This window comes from Ctenopharyngodon idella, chromosome 17 (assembly GCF_019924925.1).
Source record: "Ctenopharyngodon idella isolate HZGC_01 chromosome 17, HZGC01, whole genome shotgun sequence".
Lineage (NCBI taxonomy): Eukaryota > Metazoa > Chordata > Actinopteri > Cypriniformes > Xenocyprididae > Ctenopharyngodon > Ctenopharyngodon idella.
This window is the reverse complement of record NC_067236.1, coordinates 34,995,073-35,018,904: the sequence shown is the minus strand read 5'-3', so window position 1 is coordinate 35,018,904 and position 23,832 is coordinate 34,995,073. Positions and strand designations below refer to the sequence as shown.

At 35.7% G+C, this 23,832-nt stretch overlaps 1 protein-coding gene and 1 pseudogene across 11 annotated transcripts in view; one reads left to right on the top strand and one right to left on the bottom strand.

Moving 5' to 3' along the window:
- LOC127499176 (protein NLRC5-like) overlaps positions 1–23,832 on the top strand; it is a 784,214-nt gene that overhangs the window by 566,475 nt on the left and 193,907 nt on the right. For all 11 annotated transcript variants that reach the window (XM_051869371.1, XM_051869366.1, XM_051869364.1 and 8 more), the window contains 2 exons: positions 6,889–7,062; positions 12,421–12,594. In XM_051869371.1, the coding sequence (XP_051725331.1) occupies positions 6,889–7,062; positions 12,421–12,594 (348 nt within the window). The remainder of the gene's footprint in view (positions 1–6,888; positions 7,063–12,420; positions 12,595–23,832) is intronic.
- The window catches only part of LOC127499183 (tetratricopeptide repeat protein 8-like), a 370,710-nt pseudogene that overhangs the window by 301,316 nt on the left and 45,562 nt on the right, over positions 1–23,832 (bottom strand).

The window sequence follows — 23,832 nt, the reverse complement described above, 5'->3', positions numbered from 1 at the left end:
AAAGTGTTTTTCCAAAATTAAGTTTTATTAGTATTTTTGTGCTGTTGGAGCGGGAACATGTGTGACGTAGCCATGAACACTTACTAGAGCGTCTCATTCTAGTGTTTAATGCTGAGGAGGACTCGAGTCTACAAGCTTCAGAAGGACTGGACTGTTTGAGAAACACCCAATATCAATATGCAGGAGACTCCCGGAACTTCCGGAAATGTCTCTCCTGAAATTGCGATGGTTGACATAGTGATAACCATAGCAACGGACAGGACAAAAAAAATCTGATATGTCAAAATAGATCTGTCACTAAGTGTTGTAGTGTGAATGCAGACTAATAGACCTGCCACAACAACACTGACAAGAAAAAGTGTAAGGCCCGTCCAATCGGCCCAAGGGCGGTTTCCCACAGGACGGGGAAGATTTCTTGTGCAAAGTAGTTTAATTCCAATTAAACGTTTATTTGACTCAATTTTATTATGACCTCGAATTTAGGTTGAAATGCCAATTGATTATTGACTATTTATATGATAATTTATCTAGACATTTGATTATTCTATTTAACTCTTTACTCTTATTGTACTCGTTCATTCGGTTCTCAGAGTCGCACAGGGTCCTCGCACCAGCTGTTATGCGGGCCCACGATCAAAAACTCTTCAGTCTGATCAATAAGCAGAGGTTATGGCTAAAGCAATTTAACAATGCTGCCCATGCTTGCTATTGTTAAAAGGTACCCATGTAGCTCCATACAATCGCCTATATAAAAACTTGGTTAAAGCTCCGACAGTAATCAGGGGTTATGACCAGTACTATGAGGTAATGTCGCCCCTCGATAGTAATTTATCTGGCCTCTTATAGTTAATAATATAACTATATAACAACTTAATTAAAGCAGAGGCAATGACCAGAGGTTATGACCAGTACACCTTTGTCTAGCCCCATATAGTGAATGCGATTGAATAACAACTTAGTTAAAGTCAAGCAGTTAGTCAGAAATCGAGAATCTCGCCAGATGTGCCCCATGCTCCATACAATCTGAGATCTAGTATGTACTGAACCCTGGTCGTAGATTTACGGTAACAACGGATACATCGTTATCTGCTGAAGTCAATAATTTCAGAGTAAGTCAGAATAAAGCCAAATGTAACAATTTATTAGTCAGGTAAATGTATCATGCCAATTACATAATCAATTCAAAGATGATCAATACAAAACATCAAATGTTCAGAAAAAGAGTAAAATGATGCATACCTGACAGTAGAAAATTGCACATTGCTGAGTGTCCTAGACTCTGATTACAGAATCGCCCCGAGCCTCCTGCAACATCTCTTTAAACCTTTCGACCTTTTGACCTTTAGACCTTTGTACCAGTCATTTCAAATGATACCAAACATGTATAGTGTTGTATGATAACGAAGGAAAGGAAATGTAGATTAAGGCAATGCTGAGGTGTGATTGACTCAGTGTGATTGCGTCTCGGATGGGGATGCTAATTTTGCAAGAGAGAGTTCAAATGTTAATTTCCTTTGTTTTCTCAAAGAGTAGCCCAGCATCAGTCTAGCATCAGTCTTACAAAAGAAAAAAACAAATCTGTGTTGGCAGAATATGTTCAGTAACTTCTTCAGTTAGATACTAATAAAACTTTTTCACATGTCCTTTTTAAAGCAGTGTTTATTGAAGGTATTTAATGTAATATTTACTTATAATATTACTCATAGTATTAATTGTTATTATTAGCATTAATAATTAACATATTTTTTTATTTTCAAATAGTGACGCAGTAAATACAGCAGATGAAGTTCTTCAGAAGCTGCTGCCTGTGGTTACAGCAACTAGATCAGCTAGGTAAGTAACACTGAGAACAATCATCACTGTGAAAACTTTATAACATTTTTTTACTTAAAAATATAAATTAATGGTTCAACAAAAAATATGAGCATCACACTTCAGCTTTTAAACCCTCCACCTATCTGACCTGCTAGGCTTCTATTGTAAGAGCATTACTGTAAATGTGTTTCTGTTCATTTTTACAAACTGAGACATGATAAAAATGACTTTGTGTTTTAGCTAATGTGTTTTAGCTGAGGTAAATGTATGTTCTCTGCAGTGAGTTGAGGCGATCCTAATATTATCCATGTTTCTTTCATGCTATAACTAGTAGTAAAGAGGAAAAGATAACCGGTTCACTCGTGCTCCGCACTGCTGCTTGAACTGAGACACTACAGCGATCTGTCAGCCACATTAAAGAGCGCCAAAAACACATTTATTGTTTGAATTTCTTAATACGTTTGACAGAATTTGAAAGCTGAGATTTTCTTATCAAAAGTGCATCAGCTGAAAACAGCACAGACTAAAAGATTGATTCTCTGGATTTATGGACTGATATCAGTTCATAAAATTAGGGATGCTCCGATCGATCGACTGCAGATCGTTATCGGCCGATAATCAGATTCTATTGCTGTGACCCAATTCAGAGGCTGCATCCTTCGAAGGCCGAGTGTGTCAATGAAGGCTGTCACAATTAGAAGACTCCTCCAAAGGTGGCTTTCGTTTGTCGTGAAATGATGGGTACATCAGATAAATCCAAGATCAGTGCTCCGTAGGCTAGACCGTCCCATCTAACAACGCTCATACCGACCTTCGAAGGATGCAGCCTCTGAATTGGGACACAGCTTATGAATCGATCAGGAGTCACTAAAACAGGCCGATCTCACCAACCAAACGCATAATTGATTATGTCAGACTTTAGCGTCACAGTCATTTCATCACCAGTGTGGAGTTATTACACGGTCTCATGAAGCAATGCACTTTTAAGCCTTACGATTTAAGAACATTGTGCAGTAAGAAGTGAAACAGCGCTCATTCGATACGTGCGCATGGTTTCTGAGAGCGGTTCTGAGCGCAGTCAGCGCACACACCTGGAACACATAAAGCTGCTGCTCATACAGAGCGTGAGTACTTACACCTGTTTCACACACACTCCGTCTGCAGTACGTATGCGTTGCAGGAGCAGCACGCGCATATTGTGCTTTCACGTATGTCGCGTTTGCAGTGTGCAGCTGATCCGTGGCTGCAGTGGCGTAGGCAGAATTTTATTTTTGGCCGGGCCCGGGCAAAAGTGAGCGGGCACTTTCACGTAGGGTCCTATAGCCTACATATTTCTTATAGCCAAAAGCAAACTAACGGACTAGGGGTGTGCGATATTGACAAAAAATTATATCTTGATATTATCTGAGATTTTCTCGATAGCAATAATTAGACGATATTTTGCTGAGTGTGTTTTTCATATTTTGTGCGGTGGCTAGTTTGCAGCAGTGACTGAAAATATCTTTTCCAATAAGTTTAAAATGATTTTTTACCTTTTACCATTTTTACCTTTATTTTTTAACCTAATTAAATTTATGCCTCATCTTTTGTGTCAAATTAATTAACAAATCTTTTGTGTCATTTAATCAAATTCAATTAGAACAATAAGATACACTAGGGCTGTTACCAATCAAATGAAATTTATATCAACAAAATTAATCTTTGCAATGCAGTGGAAACACAGAAACTGCATCTAAAGTGCTTTTATATGCATTTATACACACTGTTTGATGCAGTTCAGAGCTGACAAATGCATTTAAACTGCAGTTACAAATGCATAATGTTTTAAACATAAAACGCTGAATATTGATATTTTTAAATTATTAAAAATGAAAAGATGCTTTAAATGTGACATCAGTTGGCAGCAAGTCACTGTCAATGAGTGAGTCATTAGTTTCAGCCGATTCATTCAAACGGCTGATTCTTTCAGGAACAAAGCTTATCATAAACTAGCGCTGAGCCCAATCTGCCCTACCTAAACTTACAGCCAGGAGTCGCTACTGATATTGAGTCCGTTATAGCGGTGTCAGATAATATTGTGATTGTTGTTTTAACGATATGCGATCTGAAATTATCTAATGTTTTTTCTCACTTTATAAAAACACACACAGAGAGTCGCACGCATCGCATACACTACGTGATGTAACGTTAGTCTAGTAGGTTAGACTAGTGCGCTGTCGCATTTAGAGTGCACGCTTTCACTGCGTGATTAAAACATTTGTAATGCACCCAATATTGAAGATAAGGAGGTAAAAGTACATCTGTATATGTCTTAAATATTTATATCATTTAATCAATATCCCATGAAGAGTGCAGTTTTTCTCCAAATATCAACATGATTACAAATGTGATATTGATTTCATACAACAGTTCAAAAAACAAGAAGTTAATATTTAGTGACTTACATTTTAGATACAGTATTGCCTATTTTCGCTCTATTTCGCCAACAAAAATATTTCCAAACAAAGCTGCAGGAGTCAGGACTGATTTGCGTGTCTGAGCAACACACGGCGGTGATTGAACGAATTGTTTCAATGAATGTTTCAATGATTCACACTTTAAACATTTTGTAAGCTTTATATCCTGATCGCTGAACACATCAGACACACTTTTGGCAGAATTCGAATGTCCTTGCGTTATTCAGCCTGAGGGTGGCGCTCTATCGATGATTGACAGACTTTAGTTCACACGACAAACGCATAGAATGCCATCTTAGAACTGCCTTAATGTAGTATTTATTGTGTCCAAATGTTGTTTTAGAATATTACAAGTTAGAAGTTCCAGTGAGGAAAACAAAGTCATGTCTTTTCTCAGAACAAACATAAAACAAACACAACAGAACTACTGTATAAAGGCTATTCACATGAGCACGTTTAAATTAAAAGATTTATACTTTCATTAATCTGATACGCTACTCCACATAGGAAGAACAGATATGCCAACTAGTTATTGACCTGAAGCAGACACATATCTGAAGCGGACTGATATCGTCTTGGTCTGGAGTGAGGTTTATGTAAGGTAACGTGAAAATAAGCGGCAGTCTGAAATCTGCCCCAATGGCGCTCTATGACAGCGCGCTGCAGTTCCATTTTTCACCACAGATTTACATCATAGACTGTAAAACAATATGGATGTGACGTTACCTGTAGATTTCTGAAGAGCATTTTTGAAGTGAAAATGAGGCCGCTGCCATCTTAGCAACGCGTCACTGCACGTCACTTTTCTAAAATTAAAATAAAACCGAACACCTCAAAATTGCAATAAATCAAGGTAAACACAACAGCCTTTTAAACATCTACAAACATCTCAGTTAGGCTCAGGTGCTCAAAAAGAGCATAAGGAAACCAATATCCTTCAAAAAGTTCTCTTCAATATAATGGATACATAAAATTAAAAAGTCAAAGCCTACTTACACTGGACGTGCTGGTTTGGGCCTCATCACCGGCTGCAACCACGTCCTCATATATGCTCTCAAATATGAAACACCTGCGATTCAGCAACTACCTGCACATGCACTCACATTTGTGTAAAGTAGCCTTGTTGACAAGTTTGGGTGAGTAAAGGTAAAGCACACAAGATATAGTTCCTTCAATGTCCTGTAGATGGCAATATTGCTTTTTTTTTTGTAGCAGAAATAAACTGCAGCAGAAAAAGTTAGGTGCCATGCAAAATGTAACAAATAATTGCATAACTCATTACAAATGTATTAGAGTAAAGAGTACATATTTATTAAAAAATGTAGACAAATAGAGAGTAAAAGTTGCTAATAACTTTGATACTCAGAAACAGGTACAAAATAGTCACAACCTTAAGTACACTAACTAGGGGAGAGCGGGGCACAACCTAACGCTTTTTGACTTTCTCAGTTTGTGTAAATCTACTTAGGGTTCAGAGAATTAACTTTGTTCCACATTAATTTCACACATGTCTGCTACAAATATGTGGCTTTGTTTCATTAATGCAGTGTATGCTTTTTTCTTTATTTACCCCGAAAGAAGAGAAGTGAAATGTGACAACATGCCCCATAGGTGGGGCGCACTGTAACATGACCATATGACAGCTTAAAATGTTATCTGATCTAATCAAAATAATATACATGATAAACTAAAATATTTTATCATTAAAAGACAATTATTATTTCTTTCTAGGGCTGCAACAAACGATTATTTTGATAATCGATTAATCTACCGATTATTGGGGCGATTAATCGACTAATCGCAGATTATTACACTGATTAATCAGTATGCTTTGATAGATTATTCCACTTTAGCAATGAGTTAAAATATTGAGTTATACTTTAACTAATAAATAAAAATCACTTCAGCTTTTAGACGAGCCAGTACCAGTGCTGAACATTGATTAAAATAATATTTTATGAATGTTCAGGTTCTTCCTCTCAGTCTTTATTCACCTTTTCTTCATGGTATCTCAACAGATATTCATAAAAGTTAATTATGCCAATTGTATTGGTAACTGTATAGAATAGCATAGCTCTAATAGCGTAGCACATTGTGACGCAGTGTTACAACGAACCCGATCTGTGCAACTGGAATTTAAACTTGGTTAGTGTCTTCTGCTAGTTAGTGAAACATTAAAGAACTAACAGATTGGAGATTAAAATAATATCAGATTTGTCTGATTTTAAATAAACAAAAAAATATAGATGAAAAATTAACATTTACTTTTGCTATTGTTAAATAAATATTCAGTGATATCTTCCAAAGATTTCTGAATTTTGGCACAATTTTTTTCTCTATATTTTGCTGATATGGCAACTAGTAAATACACTAATTTTCATCATGCTATCATGTGTGGAAGTATTTAAACCATGTGTGTTACAACTAACCCCGCTTTAGGTTGTGCCCCACGCTTCCTAATTACATTTACACAAACACACTCCTGGTTTTGGGAAACAGACTGTAATTTTAGGATGATTCATACAATTGTTTCTACAAGGTTTATGATGTTTTTGGGAAATATGGCCCTGTAAGTTTTGATCTGAGAGAGTGAAGAGTGTGTCATTGTTCTCTACAGGTTGTGGGATTGTGGTGTCACAGATGAAGGTTGTGCTGCTCTGGCTTCAGCTCTGAGATCAAACCCCTCACACCTGAGAAAACTGAATCTGTCTGGGAATAAACTAGGAGACTCGGGAGTGAAGCTGATTTCTGCTGGACTGGAGAATCCTCACTGTAAACTGGAGGATCTGAGGTAAGATCATACGCGACTCTGACATGAAACTGTGTCACTGTGAATTTTGCAATTTCAATAATTCATAAAGTAACATTAAAATGGAATAGAATTCAGGGAAAACTATTATTACATTCATTCATTCAAATTACCTTTCATGAATTTAAAGGGTTAGTTCACTCAAAAATGATTTTTTTTCAACCTGTTAGCCAGTTAGTCATGATTAAAATAAAGTTTATGTAATATATGTGTGTGTACGGTGTATATTTGTTTTGTATTTATACATATACATGTATATATTTAGGGACAATATAAAAATATAAAAATCAACTAGATCAAAAAGTTTGTAGACAAACTGAAAAAGCCGGTCCAGAAAGTTTGAAGAAGTTTTAAAAGTTTGTAGTTTGAAGCTTTTCAGTTTGAAATAGTTTAAGTTTTAGAATTGTAGTTTTAAAAGATAGATAGATAGATAGATAGATAGATAGATAGATAGATAGATAGATTTTAATTTGCTATGTGATTGCTAGGGTACTCGGGGTGGTTGCTAGGGTGTTGCTATGCGGTTGCTAAGGTATCCTGGGTGGTTGCTAGGGTGTTGCTCTGCGGTTGCTAGGGTACTCATGGTGGTTGCTAAGGTATCCTGGGTGGTTGCTAGGGTGTCAGATAGATAGATAGATTTAGCTTGACAGATAGATAGATAGATAGATAGATAGATAGATAGATAGATAGATAGATTTAGCTTGACAGATAGATAGATAGATCTATTTAGATAGATAGATTGATAGATAGATAGATAGATCTATTTAGATAGATAGATTGATAGATAGATAGATAGATCTATTTAGATAGATAGATAGATAGATCTATTTAGATAGATAGATTGATAGATAGATTAATGAGTTTGAATGAGTTTAAATGGCTTAGAAACAGGAATGGCAGTTTAATTGAGTCTGTGTGTTTGAATTTGAATTTTGACAGTTGGACGGAATGTTCAGATCAGCCAAGGCAGTTCAATGAAAGTCAATGGGATTTTTCCAAGATTTAATCAGCATTTTTAGGAAAACCGTAAGTCTGATCAGTCTGAAAAGATAAGGCAACTCGAGTCAGCTTGAACAGTCTAGGAGGAGTAGCATTTAGAAATTTTAGTCTAAGAAGAAGAAGAATAATAATCTTAAATAGAAGATCAGTGAGTGGGCTTTTTCAAGCCAACTTAATAAATATTTATATATAATTTAAATTATATAAATATATACATGTAAATATTTCTTAAATATATACATGTATGTGTTTATAAACAAAGTAAATATACACAGTACACACACATATATTACATAAACTTTTATTTTGGATGTGATTAATCGTTGAACAGCTCTAGATAAACCATATATTATTGCAATCATGTGTTTATTGTCTCCAAACCGTTTCTCTCTGCATGTTATAGTGATCTCTGGATCTCTGATCATTGTTTATGTTAAGAGATTTCCTGGAATGTCACATGATATGGCTGTACTTCTAGTCTCACTCTTGGGGCTCTATCATACACCCGGCGCAACGCAAGGAGTTTGTTGCTAGTTTCAGCCTGATGCAGTCTGTGTGACGTCTACGTCACGTCTGCGCCTTAAATTGAATGGAATAAATAGCAGAATAAAAACTAAGACTTTGAGTGAGACGTTCACTGAGATGAGTGCATGTAGCAAAGTTATATTAAAGAGCCATTCGGAACGACATAGACATGAACACATAAACTTCATCTCTAGAGCTGCTCTGAGAGTCACTTCATGAGCATTTTACCGTTTAATTGGAGAAAAAACTATTGTCATATCATATACACACATAAACTTCAAGATCACAGCAACCCGTCAAAATAAAAGTTCGGTTTAACTTGTAACAGAAACAGAGCCATGTTACTATTACTATGTACTATGTAGTCTACTATTGTATTACTATTGTACGGTATTAAATATTTCTTAATGACAATGTAATACTACTACTAGTACAATAATTATTAAGACTTTAGTTTTGAAGTATGGGGAGAGCAGGGACGAAAGTAGCCTACCATTTTTCACAAAAATGTAATTTTAAAAGATAATGTTTTAGACAGCGATATATTTTTGCTGTGGTCAGTAACTCACAGGTGTGGTCTATCAATACCAGGTGGTATTTTGTACAAATGTAGAACGGCTTCAGCATAATTTCACTTTGAACATAAATTGCACATTGTTACTTTCAACCCCGTCAGTTGGGACGAAAGTAACACACAGGTGGGTCAAAAGTAACAACAACACAAGCTAGATTTTTTGTGTTAGTCTTGTTTTTATTAAATATATCTGACTATGACCTTGTTAATATGTAACTGCAAACATATTTGGTCCTTTATCTTTGCAAAAAAATATTTTCATTTAAAATTGAGAATTTCAGTTTCATCAAATGTTTCAAAAGTAACCCGACAGAACAAACTTGAATTGTTTAGAATATTTTTTTTTTTGGCAATGTCAATTTATTTTATAAAACATTTTTCAGCAGTATGAACAATATGAAAATTAAATTAAATTAACTTAATATAAATTCTCAACATAGTGTAACAGTCATGTTTCCAATCCAGCTGTTTTTATACATAAATTCAAAATATAAATTCATAAAAACATCTGAATGGAAACACTGCAAATTCATAGGTGGATGTGGAAAAGCTAAGGTATGGCTAAAAACTAAATGTGACTATGGTAAATGTAAACAGATTGAGTGAATAAATGGTGACATACAGAAATCAGCAACAGATATGTCCAGAAACGCCCTCTCATGAACATCTGGCTGAATCAGACCTCTGTCTGTCTTTCTGACCCTCACTCTTGGCATATTCTGCTAGTATAATATGACATAAACATGTTTTAATAAATGCTGCACCGCAGAGAAAGCCACCACATTAGCAGAGGGACAAAAGAAACAAGTGTTACTTTCATCCCAACAGGAACTCCTGACATTTAAACTCGATTTACTTTCATACTGAAAAGTTCTGAGAAGTCAAACTTCAGGATGTTACAGCACTAAATAACCTGTAGATTGATCATTATTGTGACACATGAAATGAGATACACAACTTGTAATTAGAAAAAAATGTACCGCTTCAGCAGTTTATTTACCGTATTCGAAAACTGCTTTCCGGTCCTAACCGCGGGAAACAATGATGAAATCACATGATGTTTGGCAGCTCCGTCAAGGGTTGCGTGCTGAACGTGTCTTAACTTGGAACGCAAATGTAGTCAGAGCTCTGAGAAAATTGCTTTGTTACTTTCGTCCCGCGTTACTTTCGTCCCGGTTCTCCACTAATAATCACACAATTTTACAGTAACCCTCTAGCGGCAGTTGCACTGAACTTTGAAATTGGCCGTGAAGCAACCGTTACCCTCGCCATGGTAAACTGAACGATTTTAATGAATGTAACGTTAATGCATGTATGAATATATCCACACAAAGCAAATGAGCCTCAATATATCTAAAATAAAAACATAGTAGATTTTATAGAGCTAATTAATATAAAAATGTATTTAATAATTATAAAAAAAAAATTCTGACCTAATTATTAATAATAACTGCCATTTTACAGAAATAGTGTTTACAGAATAATGCGAAAGTGTTAAAATATAGAGAATGAGGAGTTACGTCATGATGTTTTCACTCCGCGTTGCATTTTGGGAAGGCGCCGCCATATTAGCAGGATACGGTATCTGTTGCTATGGTAACCTCGACTGCAGCCCGAGATAAAGACCAACAGAGAGAGAGAGAGCAGAATAATTTAATAAATAAATTACAGCGCAGTTTTATGGGAAGAAATGGAGAAGGAGAAGGTGAAAGGAAAGGGGCTCTATCAGGAGAGATTAAATAACAGCGCCGAGCAGCGTCATTTAGAGAAAATGCTTGACATTAACAGCATCGAGCCGTACGACCTGCCAGCTACAGAACTGATGAAATGATGCTTATCTGATGCTTAACATCCCAACAGACTATCTAAAAGTGAACGAGTCTTTACTTTATAGAATGTACAGTAGAAATAAAGAAGAAGAAAGTAACAGAATTGCTCAGGGCAGCCACTGGTCAAATGAGTCCCCTATGCTGAACTTCAGTTGCCCTCTTGGTTGAAATCTCTTTCTGGGGGTGGGTGGGGTGTTGATGGTGCCCATAGAGGGTGGGATGGTGCCCCTTAGTTAGTGCCCTACACAGACCACATATTCAGCGTATATGGAACAGTGGTAGAGGAATCGGTTTAGTAAAAGCTTTACATGAATTTAAATGAAATTGCTGCCATTGATCAACAAAGGAATTGTGATATAAAAACTATATGAATTGAGAGAAAAAAAGTAAGAATTGTGAGATAAAAAGTCACAATTGCCTTTTTATTTTCTATTCATGGCAGAAATAAGCTTTCATAGGTTCATCATGTGTAAAAGAGGAAAACTATAGAGATGCACAATCCAGCACACAATCTTACTCCTCTCCCCTAACTCTTCTTCTCCCTTGTCCTGATCCAACTCTTCTCCTCCTTCATCTATTCCTCTCCCTCACCCAGACATTTTTTTCTCTCTCTGCTCCTCTGTGTTGTTCTTCATCCACACTGAACAATGAGTCTGTGTCTATTTTACTGTATGTCCATGTAATGAAAGAGCTTCAACATCTGATTATTCCTCCAACTGAGATTGGAATCTGCTATTTCTCAATATTTCTCAATATCTGCTAATTATAAATGCTTATCAATTGTTTCAGTATTTGTTTTCTAGATTTTTTCAATACTTTTGAGCTGCTGTTGGTACAGAAGTAGAGGTTTTATACTATATTTAAAGATTGTAACATTGGGTCTTCATTTCTGACATGCTGTGTTTAAGCATTTGTAAATAAGATCAGAAAGAAATTTAAGCCTTCTAGAAACGTGTTAATTGACTGCATTTTGTGTGAAAACGACATGAATTATGGTAAGGTCACAACAGACGGATGTTGTGCTAATTGTGTTTAGAGTTTTGAAAATGTGATACAGATTGGAGAAAAGTGTGTTAGAAATTGAAAAAAAAAAAAACATGAATAGAAGAACATGAAGAACATGAATTCATCCTTAATGACCATCACATCCATCTTTTTTCTGTGATCATCTTTCCATATTATTTAATGTGATAATTTGTTAACATAATTTCTTATATTCAGTTTTTATATTAGCTTTCCCTCTCACTCAAACACACACACACACACACACACACACAACCACAGACACAGACAAACGTAGTAAAACTCATATCAAACATGGGGATTTGTGCTTTTGTTTTGGTTTCTTTTTAATAATGAAGTCTCTGTTGATCTGATCTGAGAGAGTGAAGAGTGTGTCATTGTTCTCTACAGGTTGAGGGATTGTGGTGTCACAGATGAAGGTTGTGCTGCTCTGGCTTCAGCTCTGAGATCAAACCCCTCACACCTGAGAAAACTGTATCTGTCTTGGAATAAACTAGGAGACTCGGGAGTGAAGATGATTTCTGCTGTACTGAAGAATCCTCACTGTAAACTGGAGGAACTGTGGTAAGATCATCTCTATCATAAAGACTGGAAGTGAATAAGGATTAATATGTAGATAGTGCATACAAAATATCCTTTGGCGTAAACCCCATCCGGCGGTTCAGTGACAGATTCCTGCTTGAACCGTCAGATCCTGCCGGCAGTAGAAGGAAGGGGTGAGGAGTCTACCTGAAAAAAAGAAAATTTAGATCTAAATATATTATTATCCTGCAAAAGAAAGTAAAACTAACAGTTTGTAGGGGAATTTTACAGTTAAAGACCCAAAAGACCAGATATGATGAATAAAGACCCGGAGTCAGAGTTAAAAAAAATAATAAATTGAAGATAATTTTACTGAAGAATAGTTTGCAGTTTCATCAGCAGAAGCCAGCTTCAAGTCTCACAAGGAGTTCGTAGGCCGCTCTGCGTACATTCACATTTCCACAACAATTATACTCTAACAGAGTCAACTAACTACGTCATTACTTCAGGTTGAATGATTCTGATTGGCTAAGAAAATTGTAATCTTCCACACATGGACAGATAGTCAGAAGCATATCTCCATTCGTCACGATGCTGACGAGGGGACCCTGGATTTAGGCACTGGATGTCCTTTTGGGGTCATGACATGGTGTCTGCTGGTCTCAAGAAGAGTGCCAGTTGTCCACCAGTACAAAGGACCTGCACAGAACACTTAGCGCACATACACAGATACACATGATTCACAGCTTCTTCAAGGTTGAAGTTGATCTGAGCTCTGCTCTGAGCAGGAAACTTTCCCAAAACATACTGATAACATGTTCTTTTCTCTCAGTGAGAGGTACAGACAATATTCAAAATTATTTTCTAGTGTTTGAAAAGGAAAAGAAATGCTTTAACATACGTTGAAGAAGTCATTCAAATAATTTAACAGAAAGATAAATGTTGGTTAATAACTTAAAAGATATATATTAAAGCGGCAGTGGATTCCAGAATCCACCCCTTCAGTCCCCCTTAAAGGCCAATGTGGAGTCCTAAACACCACATCTGGTCTAACAATTTAGGCCGCTTCAATATTTTACATTGTTGACCCATGCTCCCCTGGCAGGTTAAAATGGTATAAAATAGACAATAGGTTTTCTGTTGAAGGACTTAACTAGAACAGAATATTCTACAGAGCACGTAGTGCATGATTGACCTTCAGTCCTTACACATATTTGTCTTTACATCAATCCTGGCTATTTGGTTTATCATCAAATTCCTTGACTACAAAACAAATACATATTTATTCTCTGGAAGCCTGGCTAAACGAGTAAGCACTGTTACTGCATTCCTGGCATGGGCCAGACCCTCAGTCACTCCTCAGATACTAAATACAGACATTTCCTGTAATCATAAACACCAGGATATATACACTGGTTTTTAGAAAACTATAATTTCCAATTTATTATATAATACAAGAAGATGGATCGTAAATCCACTCCTTTCACTATACCCCTTATAGATAATTTTTAAAGATTAAAAACAAACTTGTGGTCTAACTCAAAATAAACGTTAAAAATAAATAAGACCCATCATAATCCATCCAAGTACTTTAAGTCTCTTAAATCATCCTTCAGTTTACAGTCTATAGACATATCATGTACCACCTTAACTGCAGAACATCTTTTAAATCTTTTTTTTAAAAACACCTTTAAAAATAAAAAGAAAAGAAAACAAATTTACATGACCATTTCAATTATCATTTTCAATAAAACAGAGAATTGTTACTTTTACGTAATAACCCTTTTGTTAAGATTTCTTTTCACAACAGATCCATTATAGCCCATAAAAAAATAAATAAATAAATAAATAAATATATAAACCTAAACTTTTTAATCTTAAAACATTTCATCAAAATGACATAACCATCAAAACATATAAATTCAATTATATCAACAACTTGTTTGTTTTGACTGCCATATATCTTTATCATGACATCACTGTTAATCATACTCAATACCTAATTATTTTTAATCCAAAACTCAATTTTCCCAACATTTGACAGTACTCAGACCATGTCAACAGTGCAGCATTCAAAATCAAATAATTAAGACTTCCTTTAAAGTCAGTTTTAAACTCAAATGTCTTGTCAATTATAACTGCTTAGGCTAAATGACCAAAATCTTAACCCTCTTCTTTGGCAGTGATACTTATCATCTCATTAGATTTGCCACTGCACCAAAATCATAAACATAAACACAAAGGGACAGATATTTTTTTAATATAATCTTCCATATCACTTATAAATTATACAAATTTGTGCTATAAGACATTATCAATTCTTTAAAGCTGTTTTTTGAAACAGTTTTACATCTTTTTTTTCATCACATTAATTTCAACTGCTTTACTTTTTGTTATAATTTTGTCACGGTATTTCTCTATCAAATTGTTAGTCTGTAGATCCAAAAATATATTATCATTGTCTCAGTCCTATTATTATCTCTACTGTTTTGCAGAAACCAAAGTATTATTTTACTCAAATCTCAACCCCTAGGTTACACAGACAGCCTTATAGCTGCTTTCTCCTTCAACCCTTATTACATAAATTGTATTTCTCTAGACATCTAATGTCATGCATCCATTTAATGGATGAAAAATAAAACTTTTATCAGTTATATTCACTCCTCCTTTGTTTGCCCACCGGCCTTCCATAAATTTGAGGGGTTTCTCTGGATAATTTACTAGTGACTTAGCCAATGTGTCACTTTGTCTCTGCCGTCAAATCTTATAACGTTTACGTTTATCATTCTGATCAAACAAAGAAGACAGTGTATAAATTTAGACCCTCAGTTGAATTTAGACAAGGGTTTTTAACCCATGGACGGCAATCTTCAATTCCACAATCCCAATTTATATAAATGTTCTTAAACATACAAATCCAGAGAGTAATTCAAATCAACATCATAAATGACAAAAGTCATAATTACCATTAGCAGACAGAGCTGGATATCCAATCCACTTAAAGCTCGTCCCATGTTCTGTATCGTCTTTCTCATAAGATTCAGTCCGAAATATCGAATTGTCAAAATTTGTCGTTTCACTTAACCCATCTGTAATGATAAAACACTCATTCCAGAGGTTAATGACAGATACACACTGAGGACAGAATATTTCCCCAAACTAACACGTACAAAACATAAAGTTCAGCCACCATCACACACACTCACACGAATATGAACCGCTCATTGTCAAGGTTTACTTTTTGTTTTAATTCTAAAAACATATTTAAACTTTTCCTGTAGGTTTTACTCTTATTCAGTCTCAAAGCATGTCTCTTCACTATAATTTGTTTTTAGAAACGTCAGCTGGGTTGTTTTCGTTCTAATCTCATTGCTCTGTTTAAGCTTTAGCAGGCTGATAACAGACAGACAGAGTACCATCCTTGCCTCCACCCCAGCAGTCTCTCTCTCTTACTGCACAAATACTCTTTTCAACAGAATCACAAGACTAATTTAGACAGAATGTAATGTTAAATTCATTACTATATACAGAATAATCATTAACCAGTTTTAAAAGGAAAATGTATATTGTTCAAATAAAAATCATTACCACAATCTCAAATATTTTATTCTAGGAGGTTATCTTGTTTAAATGTTGAATTCACTTAACTTTCTCTTGAATCTGCAAAAGCAGTCTTCATCTTTAACCACCACCATGTCTATGAATTATCCTATGCCATGTCTAATGACCTGCAGGAGTAAAACTATAATATAGACACATTAGTTCAAAATAAACACAGCCTCACGGATTCAGGGATTCATAGTACTGCTGAATCTGAAACTTCTATACAGTTCTTGCCAATAGAGCAACCAACATCATGTTAATAAATTTTGCTATTGTCTCCCCAGAAATTACGGACAATCACCTCATGGTCTCAGTCGGCTCTTGAAAGCTCATTCCCATCAGCTCTTTATAAGTAATCTTCTTTTCCTCAGGGTCTTGTCCCCTGACATAGTTGCTTGTCACAATGAAAAACAAGCCATCCTAGGAATGCGGTTTCTGGTGAGTGGTACAGAGGAACATTTTTGGGTCAGACTGCTGTACCTTTCACAGGTCATCCCCCCTTAATGATGCTGCTGGCCTCACAGACATCCGCTCCACTCTCATACCCATCTCACATTAAACACCTCCCTTCAGGGTAGATGCCCAGTGGCGGCGGTGACCCCCTGCCTTAGGTTGTCCCCTGTCTGGCCAAAGAGGATTTTACCCATCATTGAGAAATCACCTCGTGCACACTGGTAACCGCTCTTTCCCATTATGAAATCTTTGACAGTTTTCTTCAACAGAATCGTGTGTTTTCTGGAGCTTAGGGAAGTTGCATTCAAGAGCCACCAGAGCCATTGGACTGCCTAATAGTCTTAAAACATGGAGACAGGTTAATGACAGCAGTATTTAATCACTAAAATCCATGAGACATCTCTGTAGCAGCAACATAAAAATGCTGAGATTATACTCAGTGAATTTAGTTTTCACAATTGTCCATTCAGTGTAGTGTTCTGCTACATCTGTAACTCGAGCCATCGGCCCTGCACATGGTGGTGACTAGGATGAGACAAAAAAGTTACTGGTCATAGAATAAATTCGTCAAAATAGTCACTTCTATCATTCAAGGTCTGTATTACCATTTTAAAGACCTCTTTATACTCATTGAGTTTTCCTTTGACAAATTTGACAACTAATTGCCCTCTTCATGGCAATCATTTCTTTTAACATCTCTGTGTCCATGATTTTCAACTGAGACACTGAGCTTCACTATAAATAGCTTGTTATCACTTATGACACAAGCTCAGATAGCAGCTTTTAGCTGACTTTGAATGAGAGAAAGGGAGACTCTTGAGGCATTCAGGACTGGTACACTGCATTTTCATAAACCTGTAACATCAAACTTTACCTATATCTTGTAACTCTGGCCCAGCTTAAGACTTTGCCAGATTTGACATGCTTTATATTTGTCATTTACCCACATATCAGGGAATTTAGAAATTACAATCAGGTCGAGTCTCTGTGACACTGGCAATCCCATTTTTGCCATTTAAACCCTTTATGTCACTTTGACCATCAAAAACTAAATATTTAGAACTTGGAGGTCCTACATCATTTTAGTTATTTACACTACAAAACATACTTGAGACGGTTCAAATATTTTTCCATAAAGTGAAACTTTCAGAACATCCAATCGTCCCTTTATATATTTTTGTAACTCACGTTTTAGATTTATTGTCTGTAATTTTACATTAACCTGTATTTGTCCATTCAATATAAAACTTATTATTATAGATATTTCCTTCAAAAGGAATTCCTTAAGACTACAATCTTATGACCTTATTGTTATCTCATGTTCTTTCTCAGTTTCACAAGCCCATTCTCAGACAGAGTGGAAGTCTCTTTTTTTGTTCCTTTCTTTTCTTTCTTTTGTTTACAATATTTGCGAATATGGCCAAGTTTCCCACACTGTCTACACCTTTTAGGTGGGCATTTACAATTAAAGGCGAGATGGCCCTGCTGACCACAATTAAAACACTCCATGTCATCTTTATCACATTGGGTAATCAGATTGAACCATCCCTCAGTTACTTCTGGGATTTTTCCATCAGGGGTTAATGGTACCCCGCCCATTTTACAAATCCATGAATAAGCACAAACAGCTAAAAATGTGAATTTTTCTGGTTCTTTCTTTGTTTGTAGCCAGTCAAGTTGTTGTTTAACTTTCCAATCAGAACCAAAACCCTGACTAACCATTTTCTTAATTAGTTCAACAAATTTCTTTTAAGTGAGAGCTTCAGAGCAGATCTGCTTACAGCGTTTGCTCTCTTCTGTCTCATTATCTGTATCTGGACTGATCAAGTTTCAAAATTTGTCAGCCATATCTTAGTCAAAGTTAATACTCACCTGAAAGAGATGGCAGCGGCGATCTTTGAACAACACAGCTTTGGCTTCTGCGTGATGAAACTGCAAAGTATACTCCAAAATCACAGTTACATATACTGGTCCAATCCAATTAGGGTCACAATCTTTATTTTCGTCAGGATCGTTCCTGATGCATCCTTGACCAAACAACCCCATCCCTATCTGTATTTTGTCATATTTAACTAAAAGCTTAATCTCTAACTTCCTGAATCACTAAATTCGGGGCGCCCCTGTCTGAATGGAAGAGTCAGAGAACTTTGGTTCATGAGACACTAGTAGCAAACCGGCTTACTAGTGACCTCCTACCCTTCAATAGGAAGGAGTTATTTCAACACCTTCTGCCTCTGGCTTCCAGTGTTCCTCCAACACCTTAATGGAGTGGAGTTATCACCCACCATCTCTCTCTGATGGCGTGACACCAGCCTGTATCCAATGATCTGGTGTACCACACTCACGTCTGAGTGTGTACGTAAACTCACCGTCTCACTTCCCAGTTCTCTCAACCCTTTCAACCAGACAGCCCTAACAAAATAATAAAACGGCTTCCTACCTTGTTTGTTGGTTAGTCGAGGATGTCACCGAAGAATGATTGCTCGCATTCACTCCACCATTAACTGTAGGGGAATTTTATAGTTAAAGACCCAAAAGACCAGATATGATGAATAAACACCCGGAGTCAGAGTTAAAAAATAATAAATTGAAGATCATTTTAGTGAAGAATAGTTTGCAGTTTCATCAGCAGAAGCCAGCTTCAAGTCTCACAAGGAGTTCGTAGGCCGCTCTGCGTACATTCATATTTCCACAACAATTATACTCTAACAGAGTCGACTAACTACGTCATTACTTCAGGTTGAATGATTCTGATTGGCTAAGAAAAATCTTCCACACATGGACAGATAGTCAGAAGCATATCTCCATTCGTCACGATGCTGACGAGGGGACCCTGGATTTAGGCACTGGATGTCCTTTTGGGGTCATGACATGGCGTCTGCTGGTCTCAAGAAGAGTGCCAGTTGTCCACCAGTACAAAGGACCTGCACAGAACACTTAGCGCACATACACAGATACACATGATTCACAGCTTCTTCAAGGTTGAAGTTGATCTGAGCTCTGCTCTGAGCAGGAAACTTTCCCAAAACATACTGATAACATGTTCTTTTCTCTCAGTGAGAGGTACAGACAATATTCAAAATTATTTTCTAGTGTTTGAAAAGGAAAAGAAATGCTTTAACATACGTTGAAGAAGTCATTCAAATAATTTAACAGAAAGATAAATGTTGGTTAATAACTTAAAAGATATATATTGAAGCGGCAGTGGATTCCAGAATCCACCCCTTCAAGTTAAATAAACCGAACAAACTACAAACCAGACAACAGACACAGGTTACAGTGAAGAGGGTTTAAAAAAACAAACAAACAAAAAAACACAAATAGTTTGATGTAATTCAACTGATCTTGTAATGCTTGTTCAAACAGAGCACCCTTACAGAAGCGTGAGCATTGCCTCAAACTGTGTATCTGCAGCTGAAAAGAGGGAAGTGGAGTGTGGTTCACCTGAATCATTTTTACATGATTATCATGACCAAAATAATTCACGATAACAAAATATTTTGATATCTATAGAAATCTTGAAAAAAAAAAAAAATAATAATGCTATCAGTCAAATTGATCTTTATTTTATTTATTTATTTATTTATTGAAGAATCACACCATTGCATACAAAAGGAACAATTACACTTAATGGCGACCAGTTTGAAATAACTTCCTTCTGTCAGTACTGAAAATCTGTACTTAAATACAAGTACTGTTACATTGCTGAATACTCAATTACGATTAAAATTACTGGTGTCAAAAAGTACTGAAGTAAAAGTACAAAGTACTCTTCTCAAAAACTACTCAGAGTACTAGTTACTGGTTACTTTTTAGCTGGTGATATTTAATGAATTACTGTACCAATATATATTCAATCAAATCATAGATCTATGAGTTTCTAACTTCAATAAGATACCTTGAAAAATATCAATATTCAGTATCATTTTCAATACCATGAGGAAAACCGCAACATACTGTATACTGCCATATAGATATTTTAATATCTCAATTTTTGTCCATCCATTTTGTCAAGGCCATCATTATTTTCAAGCTTCAAAAAGCACAAGACTCGTTGTAACAGTAATCCATTTGAATGGAGCGGTTTAATTCAAGTCTTCTGAAGAGACACGTCCACTTTATCTGATGAACAGATTTGAATTTAGGCTTTTGTTTACGTATTTAAACGTTGATTAATTACCATTACAATAATCTCACTTAAACATTTGTTCACTCTGTGTATTTGTCTTCACAATAGAGTAACTTTGTTGCAATAGCTTACATGCAGCACAAGGAAGATTGATTTCAAACTGACTTTCAAACTGAATTGAATTTACAAAAAAGACAAGTAAACATTAAATAAAAACAAATGAAACAAATTACCTTAATTCAGTTGAGGAATTCGAAATGCCAACACTGATTTTTTCATATACAGTGTGTCTTAAGAGCCATATAATATGTTTATTTGAATAAATCGAACATCAGAGGGGTTTGACCTGTAATGTCTGTACAATGTAGTGATGCAGTTACACAGACTAGGTTATTTATATGTACAAATCATACAAATGCCTCATTCTGAAACATTTCTAACATTGTAAAGAAATTAAAGAGCCACCTTTGATATTTCAAAAGAGTTTCTGGTGCATTTCACTTACAGCCAATAAGATTTCCTGTATCATTTTCATCGGTCAGGTGTGGAGGTCTATTCTGATTGGTTGATAACTTTTGACAACGTTTAATCCAGGAGCAAAGAGAATTAAAGGGATAGTTCACCCCAAAATGAAAATCTGCTGTTGATCTACTCACCCTCAGACCATCAGAGATGAAAAATGTTGAAGGTGAATTCACAAGTGTGATGCATTAATTATATTGGTTTATTAGTAAATGTCATTATGTTTAACTTTGCTTATATATATTTTATGGAATGTCACCTACAGGGAAGTGACAGAAATTAACTTTACTTTAAGAGCCAATATTTGACCTCTTAAATTGATTTTCAGGGATATTTTCTAACCATTTTCTAACCAAAAGGGAATTTTTTACACTGCAGTTACAACAGCATTAAAAATGTTGAGATAATTTTTTTTTAATATAGAATTTTGAATATAGAAAAAAAAATGAGATGGGGAAAAATTAATTACGCTTTTAATTATGAAATTAAAACAGCCAGTAGGTGGCAGTAAATCACTGTCTTAATGAATGAGTCATAGAAGCATTCATTCAACTGATTCATTCAAAACGGCCGATTCATTCTGGAACGAAGCAAGTGACTGAATCACTGAATCACTGAACCGATTTGTTCAAAACTCCGGATTCATTCAGTAAGGAAACACCACTGTGTGTTGGTGCTGCAGAGACACATGCCTCTTTTGCTGTGGCTTGTGTGAGATATTGTCGTTGGGAGAAAAAGAGCAAAAACAGAGAATATTGACAATATTATGTCTAAAATGTCACTATAATATTAACTTTTAGTTCACTGAACTATTGTATAAAATTAATATCACATTAGCAGCCGTGCTAATATTCTGGAAATATTGCTTAAATATCATATAGTAAATATAAAAAGCCATTTTGCACCATATCTTGAATTTTGGGTGCATTTTATTAATTCTGCTGTCATTTCTAATAATGTCTGACCCTGCTTTAGAAAGAGCGAAATATTTGGCATTAAAGCACAATGATTTACAATAAAACGTGCCAAATGTCAGCGAATTTACATTACGTTAATTATAAAACATGTCATCATTAATTATCATTTTAATCTATTGACAACCTTAAGCTACAATTGAAAAATAAATTGTATAAAGACATGCTGTTTTGACCATTTTTGTCTCTCTAGATTTAGTCAAATTAACTAACGAACAGGTTTGCTTACATGGCTTTCCTTTTTGAAGTTGGAGGTTGTGATGGTCGTGTCCGATCGATATCCCTTAACAGTTTTTATGCTGCAAATCTCCTTTTATAAATATTGTCCATTTCGAAGTGTTTATATTCAACAGAACAATGTTGGGAGATTTTCTTCTTCCCTCTGTATTTAGCGCACTCACCGCACTGTATGTTTTTTCTGTGCTTTTGCAGCGTCACGTGATTGAGCAAACTCTGACCTCGCTGGTTCTGTAGCTTATTTTGTTCATCAACTGATGTTGTGATGAGGTCACACTTTACTTTAGGATCCAATTCCTACTGCTTATTAATAGTTAGTAAGGTATTGGATATGTTAAGATATTAAGATTAAGCGGTCATAGTGTTTGAACTATACCATGGACTTTGGGGGAAGCCCCAAAGTATTCGTGTATTCGTGCGCTTGCGCGTGCCTCAAAAGAGGGCTTACAATGAGTTACAAAAATACATAACAGCTTTATGCAAGCACTATATAGGATAAATCACTATACAGGATTTAGCCTATTATACATTATCAACACGAATTGATAGGTGAAACAACAAACAGCCACCCACAAATAGTCTATAAACAAAGCATCAGGCTGTCTTTGAGTTCACAAGAACAACGGTTAAAGTTACTCGTCAGGCTACAGAAGAATACCAGAATTCCTCTGTTAAATTAGGTCTAATACATCGAGTCACGCAGAGCTATAACAACCCAAACACATAATTGCGAATAACATGCCTCACCTTAACACAGGCCTGGGATCAGCTTCCTTTGCTGTTCGAGTTAACATGTACTAAACATGAGTGGATTTTGCACCGCAGCGCCCCCACACCTTGATGCTCATGACAAGAATAGCATGTATATCTTTATTGAAATGACATTTTTGCAATTTTACACATAATAATCCACGATGATCACATTACACAAAACTGAAATTGCACGTCAAAATAACACGTCAATATTTTTTGAGACCCCCCAAAACTTCACAAATCATGTTTTTAGGGGAGCCCATGTCTTATTAAGGGGAGCCGAGCTCCCCCTAGCTCCCCCGTAGTTCGCACCCAGAATAAAGCATTAATATGTGCTTTATAAGTACTAATAAACAGCCAATATCCTAGTAATATGCATTCTAATTAGCAACTTTAATAGTGAGAATTGGACCCTAAACTAAAGTGTTCGCTGTGATGACTTTGATAAAAATCATTTTAATTATTTAAGTTGTTATAAAGTCATTCTCGAGTCAGACAGTTCAAGTCAAGTCTCGAGTCATTGGATCTCAAGTCAAAGTCAATCATTTTCTTCATTTAGTCAAGCAAGTGTAAAGTCCTTAAAGCAGGGGTCTCAAACTCAAATTGGCT